The following is a 15,202-nucleotide window of genomic DNA, read 5'->3' as shown; positions in this document are numbered from 1 at the left end:
TTACAGCAGTAATTGTTTAAAACGTGAACTGCATATCCACTAATTTGTGTTTATATGACAGCGCTGACCTCTACAACAAACGACCCAAATAATCTCAATCACCCGATGGAATGATTAATTGCACCGCTGCTATAAATTGTTTGTTTAATTACATTTTTTAATCAGTCATTGTGAGCTAAGTTTGGCCGTGCACTGTGCCAGTGATTGTTTTAGTGTATCGCTGTGCTAGCTCTAATCAATGCAAATGCTGGAGTGCAATGTTATCAAAGTTGGACGTGAACCTGTTGCAGAATCGCCTGAGTAGTGAAAACCACGTGTCTTTATTAAGAGAAGATCAAAATTAAGTCTTTAGTTGTCTTCTGAAAATCTATAATCAGCATTTCATTCCATCTAAATATTCTCCTTTTTTCATCGTATACATTTTTCAGGCGGCTTCTAATGAAAAACATGTAATTAAGATGAACTGACATTTGTTTCCCATCAGCTTCATTGTATTTGTTTGTGTTTGTTTTGTTTCACAGTTTGAGACTCATTCCCTTTTAGATATATTCATATTACGTGTTTTCTTTCCTCCCCTTTGAATAATTTCGCTGTTGTCTGTTTTGTCCCCGGTCCCTATGAATTGCTTTGGTTCAAAGACTTTATTTTTCCTGGTGCTGTGTGATAGAGCGACAGACGACACCCATTAATTAAAACGATTAAACGCATCTGGACGACAGCTGGATCCCATTTGGAATACAGAACATTCCACATTGTACCTGAGGATATTTACACCCTTCCTCTCTTACTCCATCCCCTCTGTCCCCCCACACACACACACACACCTTTATCATTATGTCTCTGTCCCTCACGACCGCCTTGTTTCTATTCTCTCTTTGTAGGTGTCCTTGAAAAAACCGTGGAAGGGGAAGCCGCCGCTCTCGTCAAGGCTAAGACTCTTTACAAGTCCTGCACTAATGAGAGTGAGTCAGCAGCCATGAGATATAAAGACAGTTACCGTTAACTTCTGGTCGTCCTGAAACGGGACATTTAGCTTTTTTAACATAAAACGTTTTATTATATGCTTTATTTTATTGTCAAACTAAATGTATTATTAACCGTTAGGGTTAAAAGTGTCAAGAGCAAAATGAATAAATGTAATATCGTAATGGCTTAATTAATTAGATTTACAGGATTATGGGATGCAAAGTAAGCTCCATCGGTAATGTGCTCAAATTTGTATAGATGCATTACACTGAATGAGAAATAAATACAATGTTTATTTTTTTAATACTTTTTTGTAATTTGACTGGTATAATACAAATGTATCCATTATTAAAAACAGAAGTTTACCTGTGTGTATTAATCTTTAAGGTTTGATTGAGCTCAGAGGAGGCAGCCCATTGCTCGACATGCTGCCTGATGTGTTTGATTGGCCCATAGCTGTGGACAACTGGGAAACCAACCATGGTAGAGTATTGTTTCCCACTGGCACACGCGGCATATGTCATCCACAGGCGTTTCTTGCTTTCTCACTCCTTCCTTCCCCCCCTGTTCTTCAGGTAAAACATGGAGGTTGGAAGACGTCATCGCCAAGCTGAACGAGAAATACGGAACTCAACTCTTGGTTAACTTTTTCGTCGGCACCGATGACAGGGACTCCAATTCCCACATCATTCATGTAGGTGTGCAAATGTAGCTAGAAATCCCTCATCTCCTTCTTTCTGTGTATCTCACTCTCGCATCGTATCCACGCAGCTCCTTCAGCCAATGTAAATAAATGGATCTTGTCCTCTGCTCTCCTAGTTCGACCAGCAGACAAGTCTCGGGCTCTTGTCCAGAGATTACTACACTTGTACGGGACCCTATGCGGAGGCAAGTTAACATATACACACGTCGCACACACACTTCTAATTTACGATAATGTAAATAGACCCATGTGCTCATTTGGACCAGTGCCACTGAGTCTGGGTTTCATGTCCCCTCGAGTTTGTTTGGGGGAAACCAGACGCCCAAGAAATGATGAGGGCATTTGTTTAGTGCTCGAATTAATTTACTGTTTATTCATGTGCCTACTCGCATTTGTGAGCATGCCTGTACACGCTGAATGAAACAAGGCCGTAAGTGATGATCAAAAATCAGTGAGACGAAACAGCAGAGATTTGATTGTGTCTGAGTCCAGACCAGATGTGTGTGATTGGAGCAGACATCCCCTGCCCTGATTTTATTTGAAAGTTCACCACGGACTCTTGATTGATATGCAGAAAGCAGCACTTGACTGCACTCGGCTCGCGGCGGGCTGAGTGTATGTGTGCGTATCTGTGCACAAGTGCAAGCCGTCACCTCCGGTTTTTTGGTCAGTGGCTATATTCAAACCAAATTCAAATTCCTTCCTGTTAAAATAAAGGCAAGATTCGAAGGTAATGAAAGAGTTTGTGTTTGGCAGGCGTGTCGGGCCTATGAGCAGTTCATGATTGACCTGGCGAAGCTGATCCGCACCGACCGGAATCTCGCCATCAACGAAACCAGCATCAGAGAGGAGGTGAAGCGGGTTATGGACCTGGAGAGAGACATCGCAAACGTGAGTGTGCAGTTTTGCGTTCAAACTTTGCCTAACTAGCTTCCCCTGCGTCTGACAGAGAGCGATCTTTTGTTCTCTGAGGAACTGATGGAAGGTGACCTTGTTTTCCCGCAGCACTGCATACCTTATTTTCTATCTCAGCTTCACACAACAGCAGGAATTTGTGAGCAAACCACATGTGACAGTGTGACCTTCCACTCCTGCTTTGTAGCTCAAAGCGGTGTGTTCTCTGCGTGTATGTGGCGGCACTCTGGAGCAGCCGCTGAGTAAAACAAGCTGTTAACTAGCCTGATCCTTACACAACAACTTTTCTCAGACATCAACAGGTTACCACGGTCTGCATTTGTCATCCTGCGCTGCTCTGTTCTGCTGACTGCCATGCTCCACTTCCTCGCCTCTCCGCTGCTGGCTTTTACAAGGCAGTTATAGTGTTGGAACTCTGAAATTTAAAGACCTGAAGCCTCTTGAGACCCTAAATATGTTTTCTGCTGCTGGACCTGCAATGCATGTGCACACATGTGTCAGGAAACAGGGAGGGTGGTGTGTGGTGGCAACATTCTTGATTTTCAACCTCTCTGTCTTGTCCTCTCGAAGTCTACTGATACTCCAGAGGACCGGAACAACCCAGTGTTGCTGTACAACAAGATGAACCTGGGCGATCTCAATGCCAACTTCACCCTTGAGGTTGATTCACAGGTTAAGATAAACTCTTTCTCCGTCAGAATTTCTTATTTCTTTTCCCCTGCCTTCCTCTTCATAATATTTGTTTTCCCGTCTCGTTTTTTTGTGCTTTCGGACTCACGCCTGAAGGTATTTGACTGGAGTTACTTCACGGCTAAGCTAATGGATACGGTCAACATCAGCGTTCCTGATACCGAGAAGGTCATAAACTACTCACCAAACTATTACAGAAGACTCAACCTTGTCTTGGCCAAATATAACAAGAGGTGTGTGTGTTTTTGTACGAGTTCTTGGTTGTGTTTGTGTATGATGTGAGGCTGTTAGTGGGGGGAACTCAAAGCATGCAATGCAAACAGCAGTTGCTATTATACCATGTGACCAAGAGACTTTTCTTTCCTCTCCTCACAGGGATCTTCAGAACTACATGGTGTGGCGCTTCGCTATGAACATGGTGGTGGGCCTGAGCAGAAGTTACAGGGACACAAGGAAAGCCTTCCGCAAGGTACACCACCAGGATGCATGTACTGTTTTTAGAACCCACTTCAAATGAAACACAACCCAGTTCCGAATGGGTTTCAGTCATTCTGTCGAGGCTTCGGTCAAATGGACGTGAAAGGGGTGGCTGGGAAAACAATGGACGCTCGCAGGAATTTCCACATAAACATTTAGAGTAACAGCAAGAAGATTTGAGGAAGTTCCTCTTCTTGTGTGGAGTTTACATGACCTCCCCGTGTCTACGTGGGTTTTCTCTGGGTAACACGTACTCCCACAGTTTGAAAGCATGTCGATTGGGTTTAGTTCAACACGAAAATCTAAATTGATAATAGGCGTGAATATGTACAGTATGTGAATGATTATCTCTGTATGCTGGTGACCTGTCCAGGCTGTACCCCGTCTCTCGCCCAATGTCCGCTGGGATTGTTCCAGCTCCCCTCTCGACCTTCAAAGGACAAGCAGTATAGATTGATGGATGGATTTTAGATGTGGTTATCAGAAAGTTGTGACCAAGGTATAGAGACATTTCCAAAGTCTATGCAGCCGTGCAAGTGGCTCTGTGTGGCTGTGCTTGAGCTCAATGCAAAAGTTGGCACATCAAACATTTGCTAACTAGCCAACTAACTCTGCCTCGGCTAATTCCCAATCTCACCATGTTATATTCATTGGTGACAGATAATCAATTACCTCCTTGATGGAGGTAACAATGTCAACTTCATCAGATTGGAGGTTTCAAGGTATCACTAAAATGTGTAGGATTCACCCTCTGGGGACTATGAATGTCTGCAATAAAGTCCACCGCAATCCATCCAATAGTTGGGATATTCTTCTTCCGTATTTCTAACGCTCTCTAATCTAATAATTTCCCTTCTGCCCTGTTTCTTACTGTATATTCCTAAATGTAATGGTAATGCATAAAGAAGGTGCAAATATTAAGAATTGCCAGGAGCCTCTTTAAACAATGTGCTGAGCAGTCCATCCTGCATCTCTAATTGATCTGTGCCTCGTTACTTTCCCTGCAGGCTCTGTCTGGCACGACGTCAGAGGCAGCCGTGTGGCGACAGTGTGCACTTTACGTCAACAACAACATGGACAACGCTGTCGGGCGACTTTATGTGCAGGAGGCTTTCTCAGAAAAGAGCAAAGAACTGGTCAGTAGATGTCGGATTATTCTTTAAAATGTCAAATTTAATGTTGCGTTGAAAGCGGTTAACATTATCATCAAGGGGAATTCCTTCATTGGGGAGAATACATTCTGTAAAAAACATAAAACATGAATCTTATTATACTGTAAATATTGTTTTATTGAAAATGGACCTGCTACTGAGAATGAATCTGCAGGGAAGGAGTTTTCACAAAATCAGTGTAACAGTGTTTATGAATTCAGTTATTCAGACATTCAGCTTGAGAACATGTGTTTCAGGCACATCCCACTGGGTTTTATTTATGTCTCTTACTCACCTATGTTTTTATCACCCTTGTGTTTTGTGTCTCCACCACGGTAATGTATTTATTTTTGCTTGCACCCATTGAAAGCAGCTGAACAAGGTATCCTAGTTGTCATGCCCACACCACCCACACTCATTGCTGTGCGTGTGTGTGTGTGTGTGTGCGTGCTTTGGCACATGGCCACGTGCACACGAGTCAGATTGTGTGTGTGAGAATGCGTACATCAGTCATAACGGACGAGCGTTTCACACACTGTAAATCTCTGTCATTTCCTGCACCTTTGCCCAGTCCTGTGTGTGGATCTCACTTTGCACCCGGTGCAAATGTGTTGGTGTGAGTGTTTGAGTTTGTGAAAAACAACACACAACTCTTTTGATCCTGCAAGAAGATATATGAACACTCCTCTCCCCAAATACATGGCCATACATATAGTTAACATAACATAGCATGAAATGGAAATACTGACGTTAAAGGGATAGTTCACCCAGAAATGAAAATTCACTCATTATCTACTCAGTTGATTAGTGACCTCTCTTCAGACGTGATGAAACAGACAAAACATAACATGCCTCCATACCTTTCGTGTGGTGTCATCCAAGTGTCCGGAAGCCCCGACATTCATATTTGTCTCGAAATGAGGTCATTTACACCAAGTTTTAAACCTAAAAGTCCAGCAGAAGTGGCTCAGCTTGCGGACGTTAGCATTTCCGACGGTCCCTGGATGCACCTCGTCGGAAGATATCAGCAGACATTTACACTAAAAACATGGTGTAAATTACCTTTTCCATTTCATGCTATGTTAAACTTCTTCCGCTCGAGACTTTAGAGGCAAAATTGGGCCATTTCCATGACATTTAACTACTTTACTGATACAGATTTCACACACATACAAATGATTAGTTTATAAAGTATGGTGCCTCTCTTTGGATCTACCTGTTATCTATGTATTTATTTAATTTCTGAAAAGGGAACAGTACAAACATAACTGACACGGCAATTTACCAAATTAAGGTTTCAAGCTGATACATGTATAGTCCCTTGCAGTTCATGCGTAATTACACAAGATGTTTATGTGCATTTAATGATAATAAACAGACTTTCAAGGAGGTGGGTACTTATTCATCGTTACATACAGTGCAGAGGAAAGGCTCCATCTGATGTACTATTTTAAAATGACTGAATATAATCCAGTCATTGATTTGATATGAACATTACTTTGTTTAGTGTTTGGAGACTGAGTAAATTAAATCAAATTGAATAGCAGTGGATCAATGCCCATCATCATACTATTATGATGCATGCGTACTTAGTAGCCCCTGCATTCAACCATTATGGGATTCCACAAACAGACCAGCTGCATCGCAGACACACACACACACACACACACACACACACACACACACACACACACACACACACAAGCTGGACGCTAAAAGGTTTTCAGGAAGAGCCTCATCATTATGTCGCTCGTTTATGGTTTGTGGCGAACCACAGCGTGTTGTCCGAGTGGCCGTGCAGTGTGTTATTGAGGGGTCTGCTGATGTGATAAGACACTGGAATGCCTCCGTCAGCTCACTGTGGTCTCAGTGAGCCGCTTTGAGGAATCTGGTTGGTTGACCTCCACTGTCACTGCAATTGTTTTAATTTCCCCCTCTCCTCTTTTGCCTGCATTCTTTTATAGGTTCACAAACTTTATGCTGGAATTATTCTAAATCTGATTATGTTTATGGACATAAAATAGTGCAGAGATCATGTACGAGACATGGATCGAGCAGCATTGTGACACCATGGTGGCGTCAGTCTGTCTGTCCCACTGTGTGCAGGCACATTCTTTTAAACTGGAGAGCAATACATTACAGAAACATTAACTTTACACCACAGGTTCCCACCCCCCACAAAATCACCCTTTTGATGTGGAGCACCTTGCTGAGCGAATTTGTAACTTGAGACTATCATAGTTCTGTCAATATATTTTGTGAAGACAAATTGTTGACATAAAAATGTTTGTTCAGGAGCAAACATTTATTTATTTAGTAAGAATATAATAACATATTCCAGCATCTACATTTATATGGCACAAGGTTATTTTAGTAACAGAAAACCCAATTTAAAACTACCAGATGCGTCTGTGAGTAAATGAAAATATTTAAAATATGTACATCAGTAGCAATATTAATTATACATCTACAGAATTACAGATGGTATAGCAGACATCTAGTGAGGAGAATTCTAATGCAAGAAGAGGAGACTTTTGTTAATAAGTCAGAATGACTTTTCACGCTATATTTACAGTCGACATTTAAGTCATTATTAATGAATTATTTATACTTGTCATTACCTTGTTCCTTTTATGTGAATACATATTCTTGATAGCATATCAGTGACATGGATACAATCACTTTAATACCCAAAGTCGTCGCCCTCCAGACAGAGGGAGTGGAACATAGAGTCCATCGTGCGTTTATGTGTGACTGTGTAAACATGAGGCCTAATTCAGGGAATTGTATTTTCATGACTTTGTTGCACAGTATGTTGCAAGACTGTTTTTTTTGTGTTTTTCACTGGATCCCCTCCGCCGACCTTATGAATAAAGAAGATAAAAAAAACTCCCACACAATGGACAATTTGTACTGACTGACAGTTTGAGGCTCTGTGTTCTTTCTACACTTTTTGTTGTTATACATTAGTGACATGTTTCTGATTGTTCTCTCTCTCTCTTTGTGTGTGTGTCTGTGTGTGGGGGGGGAATCAGATGGAAGAGATGATCAAAGACATTCGGGAAGTGTTCATCAGTAACCTCGATGACCTGACCTGGATGGATGCAGAGACTAAGAAAGCAGCGGAGGAGAAGGTATTCCTTATAATTACCGGTCTGATGTTATTGTGGTGCTTCACGTTGTGTTCTGTAGGATTTGTGGCGACTGGAGGGGTTTGTTTATCGAATCTTCTCTCCCTCTGTCTGTAGGCCCGAGCCATCCGGGAACGGATCGGCTACTCTGACAACATCATGGACGACAAATACCTGAACAATGAGTACAAAGATGTGAGTGTCTTAAAAAAATGCAATTATGTTTTTTCCGCTAAATTAATGTAAGAGAACACAATGTGCATTCATTGTAGCCACATATCGGTTCTGCTCTGTGAAAAACATCTCAGTGCATTCTTGGCTCTCGTGAGGCTTGCTGCTGAATATATGACCGGGTGTTGATAGCTCTCATCGCAGCTAATCCTCCTGCTTCTCTGGCTCTGTGTTGGTGTTAGCTGAGCTACAACGCAGAGGAGTACTTTGAAAACATCCTACAGAACCTGGAGTATGTGCAGAAGAAACGTCTGCGGAAACTCCGAGTCAAAGTCAACAAAGACGAGTAAGATCCCCCGGGGGTGGGGTGGGGGGGTTGTAATTACACTGATGCTCGACAAAGGCTTTTTTTTCTCGGATGTGCAGTAATTTAAAGCTACGATGTGAAGTATTTAACACACTTATAACAAATCACTTATCCACTAATGGTATTTGTGGTGTGAAACACAAGCTTGCATGTAGCATAGTGCATTCACACTCTCCCACACAGACTCCTACTCGCATGTACAGTTCATCCTTCAGCTGAGCACAGCAGGAATGCTAATATTAGCCTGGTTATTATTAACCACGTGTTAATTTGAATACCTGTCATCAAATTTTCATGCCGCCCTTCGCACTTCTGAACTGTTCTTCAGGTGGGTCACCGGAGCTGCTGTCGTCAACGCATTCTACTCATCCAGCAAAAACCAAATAGGTACATTCACACGTGCACAAAGGTTTACAAACATTCATACGTGCAGTTATTTTAAAAGACCATCAACTTAAAGTGTTTTTGTTTTTTCCCCTGGTGTCAGTGTTCCCTGCAGGTATCCTCCAGCCGCCTTTCTTCAGCAAAGGCCAGGCCAAATCTCTCAACTACGGCGGCATCGGCATGGTGATCGGTCATGAGATCACACATGGCTTTGATGACAATGGTACGATTTTCCACATTGTTGCTCTCGCTTCCGCCCGGAGGCAGTTTTGCCTGATTACTTTGGATAATTTCTCTTTCTGTAACTGGTACCATTTCACGAAAAAAGTTTTGACATGCCATTTCTGAGTTCCGCCTCAGATTGTTTTGCACTGCTCTCATTTTGAAGTTATTAGGTTCAATTTTTAAGATGTCAGTGTTCTTTTATACTGAAATCCACAACTGCAAGCTGCCCAGAAACACACAATGGAAAGTAATGAAATGGAATGGAAACATGTAATTTACACCGCATGCAGCTTTTGAGTTCTGTCTCAGAGAACAAGATAAAAGCTTTTTGGGTCATTTGAAATACATCACAATAGTTTATTTTGTTGATCAAATCCAAGCAGCTGAATCTCCGTGCATCTGGCCTCTTTTTTTTAGGCCGTAACTATGATAAGGACGGTGACCTGAAGGACTGGTGGACACCAGACTCCACTCAGAGGTTCCTGGAGCTGTCAAAGTGCATTGTCGATCAGTACGGCAACTTCAGTTGGGACCTGGCCAACGGACTTAATGTACGTCTTGGTAGACTCTACTTCTCTCTGCTTCATTTTATCAGATTTTGTGTTTTATGGACAATATTTTCTCAAATATTATCCTCAACCTTGCTTTTGTCTTATTTTATTTCCTTTTAGCTTTGCCAGCGTATCCAACTGGCAAAATCTTCTGTTCCCCCCATTTCTGCAGCTTCATCTCATCGTCTTTAATATTTTGTGTTGACATATCAATCCCTCTCCCTGCCTTTGCCTCTTCTCCTCTGTCCTCTTGCTTTGAACAATGCCTCTTTTATTCAACGAGAAAATTATTTCTTGATTCCAAAGAGCATTATTTGTGATTTGCTGGAATATATAGGAGAAAAAAATGACAGTCTGTCCTTTCTACTTGCCAATCTTTGTCATCTCTCTCCTTCTGTCGCCTCTCTAGTTAAATGGTAACAACACCCTCGGGGAGAACATCGCTGACAATGGAGGGATACGTCAGGCGTATCAGGTAATGAGCCTGAAAACAAAGGAGGAAACTTGGTTTAAGAGCGCTGGTTTACAGATGAGGTGGGGGGGGGGGCTTGGTCGGGGGTTTGTTATTATCATCAGTTTGCTAACATGAATAGAGGAGTCATTTCGCCACGTCACAGACTGGCTCATTAGCTGCTGTATACACAACAATGAAGAACATGGTGTTGCCACTAATAGCATTGAACAGCAAAAGGACGTTCACAGATTCTTATGTGATGCAAGATGACAAACATGTTCATTGCGAAACAAGCATTCTGTCATACAAGTATTTCTGTGCAATGCATTTATATAGTCAATTCTGTGGCTCTTTTGCAGGCAATCAGTGATTTGATTTTTTTACAATGCGTGAATTAGCATTTAGATGCACATTTAAATGCTGAAAATACATTTTACATAAGCTGCAGCGACAAATTTCATTCATGGCGAATAATTCACGGTTGAACAGATTATTTCAAAAACAACACAGATGTATATTATGTAGACACGACACAGGTACAGCTCAACAATCTCCAAACTGCATAAGAATCTTAACCCATATTCTACGAGAGGTTTAGAGGCAGTATCCCGCAGAAATGTGTCATTTTCATAAATGGAATAACAACCAATACTGAAAAAAAAAAGACAATTTATATACAAACTGGTCAGGGGCAGGTTCAGGACCTGTGCTGTTGATATTTTTTTCAAATCTGTCAAAGGTCATGCTCACAACGTGTGTACAAAAGCAAGTGGTCCAAATTTCACAAAATTAGATGTTTATGCTTTGGCGACAAGCCTCCGCATTTCTGCTCTTGGATTTTATTCATATATCGATTGAGCTGCATCCCTCCGCTGAGCACAAAGGGATAAGAACTTGTGTATCGCTGCTTGTTGCTATTTACACATGTTCCTCTACTGCATCGATATTAATAGCCACAACACACATTATGCTCATCAGGAATTAAAATCTCTTTTTATAATGCATTGTCATTATCATATATATTTTTTTTTAGCCTACAGCCCTCTTATAATTGTCAAGCTACAATAATTGTATTATGTTGTCAATCAATAACATCCGTCTGTGCTTAAACTTTAAAATGTTTGATTCTTATACATTTGAATAATGTAGCACATATTAAATATTTAACACATCATGTACTATGAAGCATCTCTCTGAATTTTTTATTTAAAATGCTGGGTTTATTGCTTTATTTTGTTCAAAATTTACAGCTGAATAGTCAGAAATGGTTTTCCGAGATTTATAAAGTACAGAAGCAAGCTGAAATTTGTTTTTTTTGTTTTTTTTTTGTTTCATAAAAAAATAAAAAGGTCATATTGAATAATTTAATCTGTCTTGTGTCAAAACAATAGGCCTACAAGAACTATGTGAGTCAGCACGGAGAGGAGCCAACACTGCCTGGCATTGACCTTTCCCACGATCAACTCTTCTTCTTAAACTTTGCTCAGGTAACAGAGGGATGGATTCTTAGATCACGGATTGTAAAATGGATGGATGGAATTTTTGTTGATTAGATGGATGAGGGTTGGATGGAATAAAAGACCAGGTGCATGGATGTTTTATGGACATGAATGGATGGATACTGGTTTTTATTTTGTAAAACACTCTGTTACAATGGGTGGATGAATTGATGGATGGATTGATGAATGGATGGATGGATGGATGGATGGATAGATGGATAAATTAATGTAAGGATGGATCTTAATAACAGTTTTTTTCAGGTGTGGTGTGGGACACACAGACCAGAACAGGCTGTTAATTCCATCAAAGTCGATGTACACAGTCCGGGGAAATTCAGGTAAATCCAAACCAACAGTATTATGCTTGGGGCAAAGGGCAGGAAGCCCATTACAGTGGTATTAACATTTGAAAAACTTGGGAAAACAGTGTGTCATGTAAATCCTCTCATGTGTCACAGGGTACTGGGCTCCCTTCAGAACTTCCCAGAGTTTTCCAAAGCATTCAGCTGCAACAAGAGCAGCCAAATGGTCCCTGACAACATCTGCCGTGTGTGGTGATCCACAGACCTCTGGGATGGGCACTGTTCTCACATGGGGTCTTCCCCATCCGCCCGACAGTACCTCTCCCCTCTGACTGCTGGAGCACTCGTGTGTGGGGCTACAGGGAAGTGACAGCTCCCCTTGGCTCTTTACTGGATGGACCAGGGCTGGTGGACTGACACTGCAGAATGCACTTCCTCCAAGGAGAGCAGCGGACTGAACCCTCACGGAGAACCGTCTCTCCGACTCCGATACTGTAGTTCATTCAATCAGCCTAATTACTCTGCTTCTCACTGGATACACTCACTCCTTGTGTTATTACTTTTCTCTCTCCATTTTCATCTGGTTTTACTTATCATTTTTGAGTCTGACAATGTGGATATGAGTGTGTGTGTGTGTGTGTGTGTGTTTGTGTGTGTGTGTGTGTGTGTGTGAGCGTGTGAGAGAGTGTGTGTTTCAGTCAAAATACTGTGCAAGTGGTTGGCAGGAGAGGGGCAGACAGACAAATGTGCTCAATCCCACTGGCATATGAATACGCTGCACACCCACTCACACTCATACACATGTAACAGGGCTGAACCACTGTACTGAATGTGGGCCTGAGCTGTTTGCCTTTCAAAAAACCTCCGCTGGTTTCAGCCTCCATCTACACACACTGACACACAATGTACTCGTATTGTACCCTTTGTTAATACATCGAACTAGATAAGGTAAATTATTACAGAAAATCTGAATTTATTTTGATGAATAAACAGATAAGTAGTTAAGCGTGATCACGTATTACACAATAATATAATGATATATATGAATATATACATTTAATGATAATGACTGCTGTTCGTTTGCAGTACGTCAAATACACCAAAATGCATTTTTTGCCTTTAAGATGACAACTGATTACGAATCATTGAGCTGACAATCGACACACTTCAGACCCTTTTTATATGTTCATTGAGCCTCCTTTGTGTTTCTGTATGAATGTATGTATCTATGTATTTTCCAGTCTTTGCAAGTCATAATGATTGCTGCCTATTGTTTGTTAAGCAAATTGCTTTGCCTTACATGGTCTGTGTGAGAGTGTCTTTGTATCTGCAGGAGAACAACAGACGAGAAATGTATCATTAAAAGAAAAGGTTTGTGTTTTTCACAAACACGATTCGAAGACAAGACCTGTATCATGTTGTCCGTATGCTACGGCTAGCAGCCGGTTACCTTAGCTTAGCATGAAGACTGAAAACATCCAACCTGGCTGTGTTATGCCTCTAAAGCTCATTAAGTAGCACCTCAAATCCCGTTTGTTTAATCAGTACAAATCAAAGTGTAAAAACACATCCGTGGAATCTCCGCTGGGTCCCTGGCAACCCGAGAGTGATGACAATGCTGCAGGATTTTGCACCTTTTCACTTAAATCTACGTCTGGATTAAACAAACAAATCAGAATGTGCTAATTTGTGAGTTTTAATTATTGTTTTCCTTTTTTACCTTTGGACAGACCCAGGCTAGCTGTTAACCATGTTTCCAGTCGTTATGCTAAGTGAATGTAACCCTCTCCTGGCTGTGGCTTTTCAAAAAAACGTCTGCAAGTAATGTCTGCTGCACATTAGAGATCTTTAAAATCTTAACTGATTAAAAAAATTACAGATGCAACATTTTTTTTTATCTCTTAATTGCGGGACCACACACACACACACTTGGCAAATTCTAAGTGGTGATTTCAGAGACTTAAGAGCCCCACAGAATCTTGCATGATCGAACATGACTTCAGGATAAAAACATAGTTGGAGGCGGACTGCTGGCGTTCCACAAGTTTGTCTTGTGTGTTTCGGTTCTTAACACAAGTAAGACCCTTCCCAGTCAGCTCATTCTTACTGGTTATTGCAGGTTTCTGCTAACTCGCCCAATCCTTTCATTCAACACTACAGGATCATTTGGTCAGATCATCTCAGTCTCAAATCCCCTGCAATCATCAGGGGAGCTGAACTGGAATCCAAACCCGACAGGTTATCATCTGTGCAGCAGGCATTAGTGAACTTTTCCTTTCAGAAATGTGTTGTGATCTTGGTTTGAATCACATGAAGTGCACAGTCACCAAATTCTTTCACGCACTGATGGAAAAATGTAATCGACACAGGACAATATGATAAAGGTTCTTTGAAGGGATGTTCTTATTGCATCTATTTTAAACTTGCCAGAACATTTGCTGGAAATTACGGAACTTTTGAAAAGTGCATGCATTTTTTCTGAATGCAGAAGGTTATATGAAGTCAATGGAGCCCAACAGGGCTTTATTTTCTACGCTGAAATGCATCTGAGGCTGTGATACAAGGTGTGGAAATGTTTGCCTATTGCCTTTTTATATAGAGATTAGTGCAATGAATGATGTGCCCTGCTCATGTAGACCACTTCTTCAGATCATACACCCACACTCTCCACGTTCAGCCTTTATACAGTACATTGTTATTTTCCCCCATGTTTTGTTCTCATCTTTGTTATTGCAAGCTTCGTGCCGCTCTCTCACTGTTCACCCCTCACACTTTCTTTCTTTCTGCCTCTCTCTCTCTCTCTCTCTCTCTCTCTCTCTCTCTCACCCCACCTGTAGAAAGACAGATATACCTCAGTTGCCTGTATTTAGATACTTTATAATAATGACTGATAATCATCTTGAGGAGCATTTTTGTTTTTCTTTCAAAATAAATCTTTAAATAACACATTTGAGTCCTGCAAGGTCTGTGTGTGTGGTTGTGTGCGTTTTCATCATTTTAAATCTGATGTTACAGGCAGACAGCCTCAAAATGGGACACATCCTTTAATGTTGGACTTAAATTGTGCACTGCGAAACAATGTGAGCATACTAAATATCTTGCCGGTGCTGACTTGACTTGATTATTTCCCCGGAGACTTAAACATATAGAGATTTTATTGTAATGCACACTGTGCTTTTCTTAAAATATGGTTCAACTACCGAGACATTCCTACGT

The 15,202-nt window shown here is 41.2% G+C and overlaps 1 protein-coding gene across 4 annotated transcripts in view; it reads left to right on the top strand.

The window, feature by feature from the left end:
• The window catches only part of LOC118105903 (neprilysin), a 31,780-nt gene extending 16,848 nt beyond the window's left edge, over nt 1-14,932 (top strand). For all 4 annotated transcript variants that reach the window (XM_035153923.2, XM_035153922.2, XM_035153925.2 and 1 more), the window contains exons 5-23: nt 882-962; nt 1,354-1,449; nt 1,542-1,660; nt 1,786-1,854; nt 2,426-2,560; nt 3,155-3,256; nt 3,371-3,507; nt 3,650-3,743; nt 4,759-4,887; nt 7,938-8,036; nt 8,151-8,228; nt 8,447-8,550; nt 8,900-8,958; nt 9,059-9,178; nt 9,598-9,731; nt 10,141-10,206; nt 11,577-11,672; nt 11,946-12,022; nt 12,143-14,932. In XM_035153923.2, coding sequence (XP_035009814.1) covers nt 882-962; nt 1,354-1,449; nt 1,542-1,660; nt 1,786-1,854; nt 2,426-2,560; nt 3,155-3,256; nt 3,371-3,507; nt 3,650-3,743; nt 4,759-4,887; nt 7,938-8,036; nt 8,151-8,228; nt 8,447-8,550; nt 8,900-8,958; nt 9,059-9,178; nt 9,598-9,731; nt 10,141-10,206; nt 11,577-11,672; nt 11,946-12,022; nt 12,143-12,242 — 1,895 coding nt within the window. In that variant the 3' untranslated portion in view covers nt 12,243-14,932. The remainder of the gene's footprint in view (nt 1-881; nt 963-1,353; nt 1,450-1,541; nt 1,661-1,785; nt 1,855-2,425; nt 2,561-3,154; nt 3,257-3,370; nt 3,508-3,649; nt 3,744-4,758; nt 4,888-7,937; nt 8,037-8,150; nt 8,229-8,446; nt 8,551-8,899; nt 8,959-9,058; nt 9,179-9,597; nt 9,732-10,140; nt 10,207-11,576; nt 11,673-11,945; nt 12,023-12,142) is intronic.
• The last annotated feature ends 270 nt before the right edge of the window (nt 14,933-15,202 follow it).

Source organism: Hippoglossus stenolepis, chromosome 4 (assembly GCF_022539355.2).
Source record: "Hippoglossus stenolepis isolate QCI-W04-F060 chromosome 4, HSTE1.2, whole genome shotgun sequence".
NCBI classification, from domain to species: Eukaryota; Metazoa; Chordata; class Actinopteri; order Pleuronectiformes; family Pleuronectidae; genus Hippoglossus; species Hippoglossus stenolepis.
Note: the sequence above shows the minus strand (reverse complement) of the source record. Positions and strands in the feature narration are given on the sequence as shown.